This window comes from Myodes glareolus, chromosome 11 (assembly GCF_982192425.1).
Source record: "Myodes glareolus chromosome 11, mMyoGla1.1, whole genome shotgun sequence".
NCBI classification, from domain to species: Eukaryota; Metazoa; Chordata; class Mammalia; order Rodentia; family Cricetidae; genus Myodes; species Myodes glareolus.
The window spans coordinates 37,482,343-37,498,463 of NC_142036.1; the positions used below are offsets into that span (position 1 = coordinate 37,482,343).

Sequence of the window (16,121 nt, forward strand, 5' to 3'; positions counted from 1 at the left end):
TGAACCGAAGGGCATTACCACATTGCAGGGAGAGTGAATGCTCGCCTTCAAGGGTGGTACAATAAAATGAAGCACAACCAAGTGTGCTGTTACACAGAGCAAAGTATACTTGTAAGTCTAAGGAAAAGCTCTTCCAGCTATACAAATGCTAGATGAGGGCTAGCTCCCTAAAGGGATGTTGTCATTTTCTTCTGATGTTGTTTTGAGTAAGAACTGGCCGTGAAGCTGCGATAGTCAAATAGCTCAGCCTGACAGCTCCTACTGCAGAGTCCCAATTCAGAACGGAGGCAAGGCCATGGCAAACCAGTCCAGCTGCTCAGCGGAAGACCGCATAAATTATCCCTTCCAGCAAGACATTGAAAATTGGCACAGCCTGCTTAACCCATAGGAATGGCAGTCATTGTGCCTTCAGCCCATGTGTCTCTTCCGCTGATTGACAGAAAATGATCTTGATTGTATTCTGTTGCAAACAGTGTGGGAGAGCATATGGCTTTTGTTTAAAGTAGCTACATAGCACTAGTTTTCCTTCTTCTGTTTGAAGGGAAGTCACTGGATTTACCTTTAAATGAGGTGAAGGTGATATAACAAAGTAAATCAGAAATGATGAGGTTCTTATAGCCCTCAGCTGGAAGTGGTGAGATGGTAAAGGACAATTATTTCTTAAACGTTCCTTTTACCCCTCCTTATCCCAGAGGATGTCTGAGGCAACGGTACATTAGTATGATAATGTCCAAATTCAGCCTTCTCGTTGCCGTTGACCCACCAGAGAATCAAATGGTAATTAAACCGCTGAACGTTGAGGTTCAGTGAAAATGAATGCGGAACTTGGCTTTCCATTTGTGCTGGACACCAGGGGAAACGGGTCTGTCAGTAGGAGAAGTGGGGGCATCATGACGTGATTACCAGTGTGTATTAAGATCATACAGGGAGAACTGATCTTTGGTGATGAAATTAGTCTAGTTATAGCCTTCACACCACTCAAAAATGGTAGTCAGAAATAAAACATGTTTTCACTTGTCAGGAAAATGAGATCGGCTGTTCTAGGCCACTGTGTAACATTTTGTGGGGGAAAACAGCTTATAAGCTCCAACATTTATTTTCGGCCATGTCAGAAGCCATGCAAAAGTAATTAGGAATTTCTGAAATATGGTATTGAAAGGATAATGAATGCAGAAGCCAATAATATAAAATAGGCATATTATGTTTCAGTGATTACATAATAGACACAAAACCCACAGTAGTTTTTGGGAAGCATCATTTCTTCGCATGTAAGATTCAGAGAATAAGTGTGGGGTTCAAAGCACGAAACTTTGATTTCCAGAGTCATAGCATTTGGGGATCGGTATTTTGTAGTTGCTGCCTTGGGATTTTTAAGAAATATGTGATGGACTGTATGCTTACAAGTGAAGCTCAGTGGTACAATGGGTATGAACCAATGACTGTGTCTTAGCTCTCAAAGGGCCCTGGCCACCTGTTTTTCCATCTCTGTACGTAGAGCTATGAATTTGGAGGTCAAGTGACTCTGAGTGCTTTACTTGCCTCGTGTTTTGCAGATTGAGAAAGAAATTATGGAAGGTTGGGGAAAGCTTCTATCCTGATCTTTGAACAAGGAGTTTACAGTTGCACTCAGAACCAGGTCCCACAAATCCTATCTTTTGAATATAATTTTTGTAGGGATTAGGAGACTCGTGTGGGGCTGAAAATTTGCCTCAAACAATAAAGTGCTTTCTATACAAGCATAAGGACTTAAGTTCGGAGCCCCAGGGCACATATAAAAAGTTATGCCTGGTTCCATAGTGGCTCATACCTTTAATCCCAGCACAGCATTCAGATGGTATAAGCAGATCGATTTCTGTGAGTTCAAGATCAGCCTGGTCTACACAGTGAGTACATAGTGAGAAGAAGAAACAGAACTACACAGTGAGACCCTGTCTCAAAACAACCATAAAAAACAGTTATGTTTGGAAAAAGCATTTCTGCAATTCCAGCACAGGGAAATGTTGGAATAGGTGGAACCCTACAACTCCCTGTCCAACAAGGCTAGCTGAATCAATGAGCTCCAGATTCAGCAAGAAACCCAACGTCAGTTAACATGGTAGAGAACGGCAAAGGAAGGAAGGAGCCAATATTAACCTTAGGCACAGGCACACACACACACACACACACACACACACACACACACTCATACTGGCATGTACACACATCCACATAGTTACATACAGCATGCACACACACACACACACACACACACACACACACACACACACACACACAGGATGTATGTAACAACTGAGAGTAATGTGAAGCAGAGTTCACTCCCAACGAAGATTAATCTTTATAAAACTCATCCTGTTGTTTTTACTCCTGCAGGTATTCATAAGCAAACACGCAAATGCCTGTTACCCTTCTCAATCAACTATATGAGGGACAGTTTAACTCCTACGAGACTGGACGGAATAGCTGATCCTTGTGGCATCAGTAGAAGGGATCCTCAAGCCCTAACCTGGAGTGAAGTAAAAGGCTCTGAATTCATTTCATATAGGGTTCGCCACCAGCTGCCACAAACCCCTCCCTCAAAACCCTGGAAATTACCATAGATTCACTGAGCTTCCTCAAACCCCAGTCCTGTCCTGTCTCCTCAAGCATTTCACAAAGGAAGCAACTCCCTTTGACAAATCAGAAAGGTCAGAGAAGTGCCCAAGAGGCGGAGAAGCTAATGTTTCTATTGTTACAAGTTCAGATGATCTACGAGCAGTCCAAGCTGTGAGACCCGAGAGCGGCTACGAGCATCGGTGGACTTGGGTGCCTATTTAGATGCCAGGATAGAAAGCACACGGTCGGGAGCGACGCTGCTGCTCATTTTCCTCTTCATTGAATGCCATTATAGTTCTTACCATTAATAATGGGGCCTCCAAGAAACTGCCCCAGGACCAAAAGCTAATTACTAGGAGAGTAAGTTCAACGGATCCTGGAGCTCTCGGTCATCGCCCTGTGCAACACTGCCGCCCAAGCTGGCAAAGCTGTTAGGTTTTTATTTTGTTTTATTTTTCAGAGTCGTCCCCATTCTCTTTAAAGGATCAGCTTGAAGCTTATAAGTGTTGCGCCATTATTCATAACTAGCCTCTAACACAGTGGTTTTGCCCAAATCTCACTTTTAATGAATTGGGAATAATTTTCCTTATCCTAAGAAATTTATATTTATCTTTAAAGATGGATCCTGTGGTCCAGTTTCAAGACATTAGACTTATGTTTAACAGTTGATTTAATCAGTGAATTAACTTCTCTGTATCTGACCTGATACTGGTCAGTGAAAATAAGAGAGTTAGTACATCTCCCCAAGTTGGGAAGGGCTCTGATGTATAGACAAGTAAGCAAAGTGATGGCCATGAAGTGACAGTTCTGAGCTGTGAACAGTATTGTGGGACCTCAAAGGTAGACAAAGCTGGTGTATCTAGAGTGGTAAAGAAAGACTTGTGTGGGCCGGTACAGTTGCGTTGTTGTGGAATGGTGAGCAGATGGTTGCTAGGCAGATACAGAGAGGAGCAGTATAAAAAGTAGGCTATGGGTATCGGAATGGGAGTGCGCGCGCACTCAGAGAACTGGGGCAGCCAGACCCTGCTGGCTAAGACTAAAGCTCTAGGTTATAATGGGAAGAGACAAGAGACAGGAGTAGACATATTACTAAGAGATGCTCAATAAAGCATCAGGTGCAACTTGGCAATTCAACGATGAAGGTAAATTCGATTGCAGCTTTCTAGTTGCCTCTTTCAACATAGTCTACAGGCCTCTATGGTAATTCCTGATTCAGCCTCTAGTATTTAGACCCCATGTTTACATAAATAGACACTGTGTTAGAGGCTAGTTATGAATAATGATGCAATGCTAATACAAATATAGAACTCAGCTAAGAATGACTCCAGATGGTTCAAGGTTTCAGAAAGACAAATGAAAAAAAAACTGGATTTAAGAGTGAACGATAGGATCTGGACTCCTTCACACTCACTGTTGGTAATTATCTGGGCATTCATTGAGTATAAGCATGCCCATATAGATAGCAGAGGTAGCAGGGAGGAAAAAGGGCTCTGGAACAAGGAAGCCAGAGTCAGAGGATAGTGTAAGTACGCATCTCGTTTCCAAAAGGAAGATAATGCACCACTCTATAAAAATGTGAACAATGAAACATGGTAATACAAGCCAACCCCCATTTCTGGTCCTGACATGCAGAAAATAACCAATGGCTGCTAATAGATTTTACATAATTGATAAGAATCTGTGAAATCCAGACATTTTAAGAAATAAAGTGATCAATGATTCAGTGCTCTTATATACAGATTTAGCATCCACCTACTCTGTGGCAAAGAAATGAAAAACCCATAGGTAATACTGGGAAAGGAGAAAGAATAAGGTAACATGTTCATTCTCAATTTCCATGTCATTGAATGTTAGTCATGATTTCCGCATGTGTTTGTGTGTCTGTGTCTATGTATATGTTTCCTTGTAAACAAGTATGTTTACATACTTGTAGGTATACGAATAACCAAACCACAAAGAAATATGAACACTAGTCATATGCTGGGATGATTCACTACCCGGCTTTTTAAAAATTTCTGGCTCTCTCTGTTTCTATTTTGAGTTGGTTGGCCATCAAAAGGCATTTGCTTGTTGATAACAGTGAAGGTAAGCCCTCGCACTACCGGCAACTCTGCCTACACAGAGGCAGTGTGCTTGCCATGGCTCGTTACATCTCACAAGGAGCTAGCCGTTCTTCTCTAGCCGGGAGTTGCTAGACCAATCAGGTTTTTCTCTCTCCACCCTCCCCTGTGTTCTCTCTGTCTCTGTAGGAAAGTCAAGTCGCATGTTTTCTGTCCGAGGAAAACCACTTAGAGGAAATACGCAGGCTTTCACCCCTCCAGCTTTTCTGTTTCTAACGCCTTGCTCTTTATTACTCCGGGAGAGGAGTCACCCTCGGTTTATTGCTGTAGATTTTATCTTGTCCACACTGTGGATAACACCAATAGTCTTTCTGTCATCCCCTAAATTTCAGAACTCAATTTCATTCCACTCCTGCCACAGCTTATGCCACCTCCAGCAGTTTAGGTTGTTTGGGGGTTTTAAGTTCGTTTGGGAGGATTTTGTTTGAGGTTTTTGTTTGTTTTCATGTGTGTGCACGTGCGTGCTCGCGTGTCCACACATACGTGACATTTTTGTTTTGACTAAGTCTGGAAAAAAGGTGCCAAGTTTATTTTAAATCACAAAAGGATACTCATTTAAGAATGAAAAAACTAAATTTATAAAGACTCAGGCTTGTCATCAGTCACCCCGAGGCCTTCGACAATGCACCAGCTCCCATAGGCTCAGGTTTTCTTCATCTGTACTATGATTGATATTAAACATGTACCCCAAAGCCTAACAGGGCTCCTGAGCTCACAATCGCTCAAATATTTTTTGGCTTACAGGACAGTCTCTATTACAGTCTCTATTACATTTTTCCTCTCTTTTGGATAACCATACAACGTGACATTTTTCTACTGTAATATAGCTTCAGGCATTCAGGTAACAAACAGTTGGATTACCCTAACTTTCATCACATCTCTTACTTATAGACTTGCTATATTCTCTTGCCTTTCATTTTCTAGCAGGCCGCCGTTCAGTAGCCACCACAGGCCTGCTGTCAACAGAGGGTAAGAGGACTGTTGATTATAGTACATAAACAAATGGTCTCCGAAAAGCTCAATTTCCAGATGAAAATATACAAGTCTTTGGAAGATTCATTTCCATCGTGTACAGTAAAAATTAAGCACTTTCTAATTTTTAATAAAATCTTTAAAATGCTATGCATATATAGTTACTTAGACAATAGAATATCCAGAAAAATACTCCAAACTTTTATTTCGCTACTTTTTAAATGTGTAAGCCTATGTCTAGTGTTTCACTCTCTCTCTCTCTCTCTCTCTCTCTCTCTCTCTGTGTGTGTGTGTGTGTGTGTGTGTGTGCATGCTAAGAAGTCAGCCTACCTTGCAAATAGGGACTGGGTTACAATCTCTAGCCCTCAGGAGTATCTAGAAATCTCTCTGAACCTTTGAGCAATCTCTCCAGCACAACTATGGCATTTCTTTTAGAACGAGTGTTCCCTAGTCTACAAATTTCCTTTCATGGAATTAATCCTAAAACTGAAAACCAAATTTGCTGAGATTGTCAGGCCAACAGGTAAACTTATATTTGTGGCTAATGGCTTGAGAAAGTCTAGATTTTAAATTATAATTTTCTATTCTACGAGATTTAGATACAACCTGTTACTATATGCAATATAATTGATAGATACATATTTCCCATATAATATGTATATATTAGACCCAATGAAAGCGAAATCTAACTTTAGATACATTTGTCTCATTACCAAACAGGAATGGAGAGTTTGGGTTGATTATATTAGCTTTGGCAAATGGTCATTGTATAGTTTATACGTCATTAGTTATTAAGCAGTCAAACTATTAAAAAGGTAAACTGGGGTTTAATAGGATCTTAAAGTTCATCTGAGCAACTAGTGACTCAAGAGCTGGGAGTTCAGATTGAAAAGTGCTTAAGGAGCTCTTCTGCGGAAACAATGGGGATGCATCTTATAGAAAGGAGACAGAAGTAAGTGAAGGGGCTGTGGACGGTTAGCTGCACACTAATAATGGTCAATCACATGGGGAAGTCTAGTTAAATAAGCTACTTGAGAGCTCTCATACACCACATTTACATTCTGACTTTTCTAAAGTATAGTGCTACACACACACACACAGACACACACACACACACACACACACACACAATAACTCAACATTTCCTTATTCATTTATGAGGCCTACCTGACTTGGTTGATCTGCCAGGAGTTCCTCAGGCATACTCTCAATCTAAATTCATTTCCAAGTACCCTTATCTTCAATAGAGAATTTGTGCCCAACTGATACTGAACTTAGCTGACGTAACTCTGGCAGTTAAACAAAATGCCTTACGGTACGTAAAAAAAGTATCCAAGGGATAGAAGAAAAAGCAGAAATACTGTTTTTACTCAAAATGACAGGTGTCTGAAATGTTAGCTCCTGAAAGAAGAGCAGGCACACAGTTTGCATAGCTCCACGCAAGTGGTCATATGGTGTTCAAGTCAAAACTAAGAAATAAGGAAAAAGGGAGAAAGACACGGCCCAACAAACAGTCCAGTGTTCCACACCTCAACACAGAGATGCACACACAATGTGGAAAAGGAATCTGATTTGTTTGACTGAATGTCGCATCCCATCTACTTTCTTATCAGGTGCTTGATTGTAATTCTTATTTTTTCTAAATTCTATATGATTTACAGGTGTTGGCATAATCTTCTAAGAATAGAACTGCATGTTAGATTTTCATTGTACACAAAAGGTAATTATCTTTAGCCCAGAGCTCAGGGAAGAGTTAAATAACCATAGAAAATGCAGCATTAGTTAACTACAAACGCCCAACGAAAATTTTCTTTCTGGTTTAACTTGATCTCAAAGGATGTCCTCAGAAGCTGGAGGTGAATGGTGTTGTAGTTCTGTTAAAAAGGTATTCATTTCTGCCTCTCCCAAGAACAAGGTAGGGATCTAACAACACAGAGCCAGCAACCTTAACCATGTATATAATTTCAATTATGCTGCAGGCTGGACACGAGGAGCTTATCATGTTAACTCAACATGCCATGTTTCAACAAACTGATTGAGTATAAAATAAGATTCTGAGAGGAGAAATACCCTTTTCAGAGAGAGCTAGCCCGATTTCTCATCACTGTCCACATGAAGTTGAAGACTTTCAAAGTCACAATAGAGAATATGTCAAGAGATCAAAACAGGTATCATTTTTCTTAGCCAGAAATCAACACTCTTGCCTCAAAAGTTCTTACTTCTCCAGATTTATTTTGTTTTAGTTCAGGTTTATATTATTTTATATTCATATTTTAACCATTAAAGGCAAAAGTGTGGCGATATTGCCTAATCAGACCTATGCATTTTAAAGAGAACATTTTCGTTTTAGTATACTATTAAACTTTATTACGAGTGATATAATGCTATCACTAATAATATATGATATCAAGGTTCCCCAAACAAATGTGTAGGAATTTGTGAAGTCAAACACTTCCATTTGTTCTGGTTGAATAGCAAGCATTTGACATATATGCAGTGATGCAGTGCAGAACAAATCTCAACGTGGCCTAAAGAGAGCTCATCAAAAGTTACTCAGCACTTTATCATTAACGTTAAGTCCAATGGTAACTCTGGTGGGTCTGGAAGAGATTGTCTTTGGCAAAAGTAATGGGACGGAGAAAGTAAGAATGCTCGTCGCATGGATAGCTACTGAGCAACTAACCAATATGACTTTGGAACCAATATCTTTTCAGTTCTAAGCATGTGAAGTTCCACAAAGAACATCTGTCCAGTTGAGATGCTATGGTACCATCCACTATCTCTTTCACCATCATTTCTTTAGCATGTTAGCTCTGTGTCACCTGTTCTCACTCGGAAAAGTACTGTGACAGTTCCAGTTTAGAAATGAGAAAATTGGGACTTGAAGAGATTCTTTCAAAGATGCACAGATATATCATTAATGAAAAGAGGCAAGTGCTAATCTCAGCTATGTGATTCCAGGCTTGTCCTTACGTTAAATTGCCTCTCTCTGCTGACATTCTAACAAGGGCCAACATTAATATAAAAAAAAAGACAAAATTACCATGACATATTGATGCTGTTCTGTAATATTTTCATTAACAGAGTAGTATTAAAATATTTCAGGTAACAGTGGTTACTAAAAGTACAAATGGTCTATTCCTGGAGAAATGAAAGAAAGGTAGGGAAGTATCTATAGGTAGCAATAAGCTGTCATTTTTGTGTGTGCTAGTCACATTTTGAAAATCTATTTATTTGCAAATCATGTGTGCAAAGTTTTTTACTATAGAGATTATGCAAAGATAAGGAGAAATAGGCATTCACATTCCAGTAAAGTATGTGTTTGTCCCAACCCTGTTGGAGTGCCTGTCAACATTTAAAGTGCAATGATGCTCTGACCCAGCAATTCCACTTATGTAGATTTACTCAAGAGAGTAGACACAAATAAAGACCAAGGGGGAGAAAACATACTGACATGCCCCGAAGTTTGTCTTCTAGGTGACTCTAGATCCTGTCAATTTTCACTGATAATCAGTGTTAACCAACCATAATCCCTAAGAAAATTTATAATATTTGAAAATATGTGGAAGAGCATATTAATGGTTAAATCAAAAAGAAGTAGGAAGAGTGACAATTACAATAAGTATATGTTACAGATTTACATAGTATCTCTGGAAGAATATGCAAGAAAAATATGCAAGAGTAATAATTCTCACTGCCTTTGAGAAATGGTGTGGTTGGCGAAGATCCAATGTCAAAAGGGAGATTTTTTTATTGTCAATGTATTTTATTTCATATATGTCCTTAAGTATTTAAAAATAACACCAATTTGATTTATAAAGAAAAGTTTGGCTTTTGTCATGTAGTATAAAAATGGAAACTTTCTGGTACCATGCTCACAGACAGATCAATAAAGCATTATTACGCATGGAACTTTACTCTGTGAGTTCCCAGTCCATGAAAGCTCTAAGATAAGTAGCTATCAATGAAGGGAATGAGACAAAGACAGTTGTAAAATTTTATTCCGGAAGGACCTAAGAGTGAAGAATCAGCCACCAGGAGACTGTATGAAAGGCATTTCTGAGTTGAACAGCGGAGTGAAATAAAACATTTTGTCTCAGGAAGATCAGGCCAAAGGATAAAAATCTCCTATTCTGATATTACTCTGTGGGGAGAAGAGAAGTCAGGAGATAGAGAGGAAATAAAAAGCAAGGCATTATGGAGGAAGTAACAGAAGGTCAGGAAAAGACAACCATCTGACCTAATCAAATGCACCCTGCCAAGCTATGCTTAAATTCACCAAAAAATACACGCACACTGTTGACTTTGTCAAAACTATAAATGGCATAGGCTTAGAGAATGAAAGCAGGGAACTAAGGCGAAAGTCCAGGCAGTTAATAAAAAAGCTGATAGAAGAATGAGAGGAACCCTCCAGTAGACCTATTCAGAGTCAAGATATAAAAGGCCCACAAATCTCTAACAGTGTGTGCCCCCTGCTGATGACATCTGCATGAAAAGCAGACAAGCTCAGAAAAGTTCCCCAGTGGCACCTGAGTGTGAAAACATCCATATTGTGTATGGTCCTCTAGTTATGTCTAAGAAAAACATAGTACTATTAAAGAGAAATTAGTAAGACTTCAAATAATTAGTGATTGAGATGGGGGTTTCTACACCTGCCTCAGTAATAAAACACAAGCTGAGAGTTCCCATGAGCCCCAGAATAGGGTAGGCAACCTGTGAGCGGAGTTTCAGGGTGAGAAAAGAAAAAGCAAATTAATATTTGTCAACATATATTCACTAGATTTGGTTACACTATGGCCGCTCTTAGTGGGCACATGTGTCTAGCATTCATTCATATGTCACAGGGCTTGAAGCCGTAGAATGAGTAAGGAGAGTGAGGGCCCTACTGTAATCACTTAACGTAAAAGTCAGCAAATCACCTTTCATACTTTCACGCCAGCAAACATTCCAATCAATGAGAATATCTTACCTGTTTTCAGAAGGGAACGCGTCAGGGGTTGTGGCCCACCTCATATAGCTGGAACTAAAGCAATAGGCGATTTCCTCCAGAATTCTCCAGAGAGCAGGCCTGGTTTTGTTAACTGACTCTCAGGCCAGCCTGGAGTTCAATTCCCCATGATGAATGCCAACTCTGTTGTTCCTTTGCATTTGTAAAGTAAGTCCTAAGTGGTAACCTTCTTTATCAAATGTCTTTAAGCACATTTTTGGCAGATGAATCCAATCCAGGGATGATCTCAATTTAACCAAAGATCTTGCCATATACACTCTGGCATGTTGGGTGATAGTAACAAGGGAGGAATCTGTGATGAGCTCCCCTGGACGGATTTGGAAGGCAGAGACAGTAAGATTAAGAATAAGTGATGATAAAAATATATCATAGATACCAAAAGGAGAGACACAGTGTTGATGAAAGAATATGAGTAGAAACTCATTGCTTCTTCCTGCTAAGAATCTCCCACCATGCAGCAGGATGACAGGAGGGCTAAAGGGAAGTTGGACAGAAGAAAATTCCATCTCTGCCTCAAGACTCCCTTCATCTGTCTCTGTTTTCATATTTTCCCTCCCTTAAGAATGTCACACAATCCCTTAAAACTAACCCTTTTCCAGAATCTCTTGCAGCAGATAAGCAGGAAATACACAGCATATAGAATCCGGTATCTTCTATGAGCAACTTTTCAGAGAACCAACATCCTATAAAGAGACATGTGAAATGTTTCTGGATGTGTACTGAAACTTGATCCACTCAATCCACTCTGTCTTCTGTATGGGGAAATCACCAGAAATGCTTTCCACTGAGATAGCCACTGTAGACGAAGCTGAGGTTTAGGAGAAAAGCCTCCTCTCTGCCAATCCCAGGCAACAAGAAGATGGGATTTATATACAATGAGATTCTAGTTGACAATCATGTAAGAAGCAGCAAGAACCCATATCCCTACTGAAGAAACAAATGCAAGTGTCAAATGAGACTAAGCTGTGAATTCTGACATGGAATCAACAAGAAGGGGGAACTAGACATTCTAATCATTCGTACATGTTTTATCTCCAAATTTAGTTGCATAGTGTTCTCAAGATCTTTCATCCATGTGCCAACAATACCAAAGATGGATTAGAAAAGATAAGCCATACAAAGAAAATGCCTTTGAGTCCTTTTTTTTATTCCTTAAACATCTATACTTATTACAGACTTCTGCATAATGCATCATTTCAGTTCCAATTTCAGCCATAACAACAATCCAAAGCTAAAATCTACTTTGGGAAAATGTATCACGTTCACTTTGCAACTCCACATTACTCTGGGTGTATGTCTGCATACTTTGGCACTAAAGATCCTAGATTAGTTTAAAGAAACACTTGAAAAACAACACAACTATGGCTCAATCGCTGGACAGTACACTGCTATTCTGATGGGCTCTGTGATGTTAACTGTTAGCATCTTCAATGATTATCATGAGAACTGAGAAGCAAGAGCTCAAATCAAATGTGACCCACCCAGTTATTCAACCAAAACCAGTTACACTCTCAATGCTGAGGCAAGGTGGGTGGAAAACACACCCTTGCTACAATGTTTTCCTCTCAATGCTGTTCTCTATATTCAGAACTTAAAACATTCTACCAGGTTTTTTCCCATTGAAGATAATCCTGGTATTTATCTCAGGCGCCATACAGGATTGGTCATATGGAATACATGAAATTGGCTCCATGAACAAACAGGGCTCAAACTGAAGAACACCTGTTGGTATCTTGATCAGATAGCTTCCACTTCTTTCCAGGGAAATCTCAGAAGCCAACACACCCTTGATATGAGTCTTCCTACCCTCGTGCTCAGTTTCTGTCTTTTTATTATTTTACTGTAAGTCAGTGTGAAAGGAAAGGGGAAAAACACTTCTCCTTGGAATGCTATAAATTTTAAAGAAGTCAGATTCAAGAGGCTACAAATTAGATTCTAATGTATGAAATTATACATAAATGTATACATAATACATTTCATATATTAGAAAGGAAGACCTTGCAGAAAACATGTTTATCAGTAGTTGCCTGGGACTAAGGGTAGAAGCAGGGATTAAATACATGCAGGTGGAAAAGCGAGGAATCTGGTGGGTGATGGCAATGTTCATAATGTGACCTAGGTGTTGTCTGTACAAATTTATAGACTGAATTAATGAGATTGAACTGTAGGCTTATGATCAGTGACTTTAGGGGATAGAAATTATATCCCTAAATGCTGTTTAAAATGCCACAAATTTCTAAAACTCCAGGTTTTGGAAACAAAGAATGTCTTAATTAGGCTTTTAGCCATCTAAATATCATGAGAAATTTCTGCCTAATTAGAAATATTTTAACACGACAAAATAAGACATTGCTTAAAATAAGTTAAAGCAATGCCAAGACATGCATAAAGCTTTCTATGTAGTATTTTGTTTATATACACACATTTCTTGCTTTTCCTTGTTATAAAGAACATGTTCCTAAAATGTGTAGAACTATGCTTTATTAATGTCATCTTGATACTACATCTAAAAAAGAACACTAATCCAGTATCTGTATAATTCATGCACGATAGAAATAGCAAGTCAACAAAAGATAGAAGTTAGATAGTTTGCTGTCCTTTCTTTACTTGCATTCCTCCAGGAAGATTTCAGTAAGGAAAAAGCCAGAACCCAGATATCACCATGACTTCTGTGAGCTAGGATGTTTAAATGATTGAACTGCTCTTCCTGCATGCTTCCAAGACTACAATTCTTACTTTTTTTAACATGCAGAATGAAGTCATAGCTAACAAAGACAGTATGCAGAAATGATGCAGGCTACTCCCATACAAAGCGATGAAGGATATTGTTTAACTACCCAAGATTTCTCCTCGCTGTGGATGCAGAGCTGAAGATCTCCAAGAGGGTTGGTGCATTCATAGAAGAAGTCTATGATCTTGAACTATGTCTTTGGAGAGAGTGGCCTGGGAGAGTTGTTCAACTGGCACTAGACTTCTGAATCAGAAAGAAATCCTTCCTTTGTTTGAGTCAATGAAATTTCAGGATGCTTTGTTATAACAGTGAGCATTAATTAGCCAAGCTGATATAAAACACAAGAGCACTCAACGGACATTTCCCCCTTTTCTCCTTTAATCATTATAAACTACCCTTTTTGTTTCTATCTTTATTTTTTCCTTCATCCTCATCTATATATAATTGATGTTCACTTTAAAACAGAGAAAGAAAGATGATGAGATTTTTCATCATGAATGTCCATAGGATCTTTCTTCAAGAGCTGGATGCTTGAATGGGCAATGGGAAAAATGGTGAATTGTAATCCTCCTTTAGAGGAGCCATAGTGAGTCTGTTTGGTTAAAATGTTGCATCATCTCCAAAACCAGACTTTTGCCCACCCCTCTCAAATCCCCTACAGTGATAAAGGCCAGGGAAGAAATGTCAGAGTTGGCAGCCACCTCTAGGTCATGAACTTTGCCTTTGTCACCTACTATTTTGGGTAGTGGAGAAGTGCATGCTGGTTGCTCTAAACTAAATCTTTCTGTTTACCCCAGAGGTTATTCCTGGAGACAATAAATACAATACCATAATTTCAGTTCATTCTCAAAGGATGAGTCCACAGTCCTTTTCTCCTTTCTTCCTTATAGAACAAATGCAAAGTAAGGAGAAAAGGGAGGATCTGTCCCACTTAGAGATCATATCTCTAGCCACATATAGTCCTTGCAAGGACTACCACCCCAACCCTCTGACTTGTTACCTCTGATTCCCCTCACAACTCATCAAAAAAAAAATCCAAACAAAAAAACAGCTCATAAAACAGTAAACAAAATAAAGTCAGTTTTTCTTTGCTTTTTTTTTTTTAAGAACAAAATGAAACTTGAGGAAAAACTTACTGGAGTTACAGTTTATCCTGATACAGTCTAGATGGGGAAAAATAAATGAAAGATGAAATTGCATCCTTCAAGGTAACAGCTGCAGACATCCAAAAACAATCAGTCCACCCTTCCGGGGACAGACACACGCAAGAAATGTGGCCATTTTATATATATACATATACAATATGTACAAGATTACGGGTGGGTGTATATGTACAGTATATTAATTAGTAAAGTTAGATACATATATATATACACACACACACATATATATATATACACATATGTATAGAGATATATACTGGTATACATATATATCCACAATAGACATCAAGACTTTTTTTGTTGGTGGTGGTGGTTTTTTAAAAATCCTATTTATTTGTATAAATTATTTCATAGTTGGATTTTGAGATGCTAATTTGTTCAAGTTAGAAAATTAGAAAAAATTTCCCACCCCTATAATTTATGTCCTTAAAATTATCTTTGAGTGAATTAACAACAATTTTGCATTAGAGTTCAAAATATAATCACCATTCTGACACATTGTATCATTTTTTTTTAAAAAAATATGTCTTTGAAGTTTCACAGGGTAGTATTTAACCCTTTCTCTTCTTCTAAAATCCAACCCCCTCCACCCTCACTTTAGGTTGGGCCCTGGATACTATAGAAATTTGTATAGGCACACTTGCCTTCACCCTTGGACATAAGGAAAGGGTTAATACCACCTGGTCATTTCCTGTCATAAAATGGCCACTTGCAAACAGCTAACCGCACCAACACCCATCACAGATTTTAGAGAGGTGGGGTCAATCAGGTGTAGGGTACAAAAAAAAAACCCTAGGATGTTATCACAATTGGTTGGCTTTCCTGATTGTTATTGGTTCAAAGGCTCCCAAACCAGCCCACTCACGAAACCTATCTCTGTCTTCCTGCCCAAATGCCCAGACGGAATGAAGTGTCTACAGCATTCAGGGAGAAGGCAGGGCAGGTACGTGTGGAGGAGGTCGTGGGTACCTTTGACATCCTGCCTATTTTATCCTGTGATTTTGCATCACAAGAGGGAAATCCTTTGGTTTGGGTTTTGTCTCTTACATGGGAAACATGGGAAAGAATTGCCTAATTGCCTATTGACGACCACACTGGGTATTCTGTGCCAGAGGTCAGAGGAGCAAATGCTTCATTCATTACTGTCTGGCAGTCATGGGCACATCCCATGGGAATTCCTGAGTAGAGTCCATAATTGTCAATAGGAAAATGGGCAGCAATGGCTGGAGTAATGGCTTGGGAACTGTTACCAAATTGCCCAGCTGAACCCAGGGTTGGTTCATGATGGTGGAAATTCCAATCAATATTCATATAAAGTAGGAAATTGAAAAGTCAAATTCAGTAATAAGAAAAGAAAGCAAGCTACCGGGAAACACCCGTATATAAGCCATTCTTCTGCTGCTCAAGGTTCACCCAATAGTTTTCAGAGGACTAGTACAGCAGAATGCCACCATTTGGATTCCCCTAAAGTGAGCTATTTTAAACGAACAAGTGAAATAGGAACTACTGGCACCCAGCCCAGTAGAGCAGAACTA

At 39.2% G+C, this 16,121-nt stretch overlaps 1 protein-coding gene across 25 annotated transcripts in view; it reads right to left on the reverse strand.

Annotated features, from left to right (window-relative positions):
- The window catches only part of Nrxn3 (neurexin 3), a 1,575,536-nt gene that overhangs the window by 938,210 nt on the left and 621,205 nt on the right, over positions 1–16,121 (reverse strand). For 21 of the 25 annotated variants that reach the window (XR_015004497.2, XR_015004496.2, XM_048449343.3 and 18 more), the window contains one exon: positions 14,560–14,586. The exons of the other annotated variants lie outside the window; for them this stretch is intronic. Coding sequence is in view for 19 of the 21 variants with exons in the window: in XM_048449343.3 (XP_048305300.1) it covers positions 14,560–14,586 (27 nt within the window). In the remaining 2 variants the exon portion in view is untranslated. The remainder of the gene's footprint in view (positions 1–14,559; positions 14,587–16,121) is intronic. 25 annotated transcript variants of the gene reach the window in all.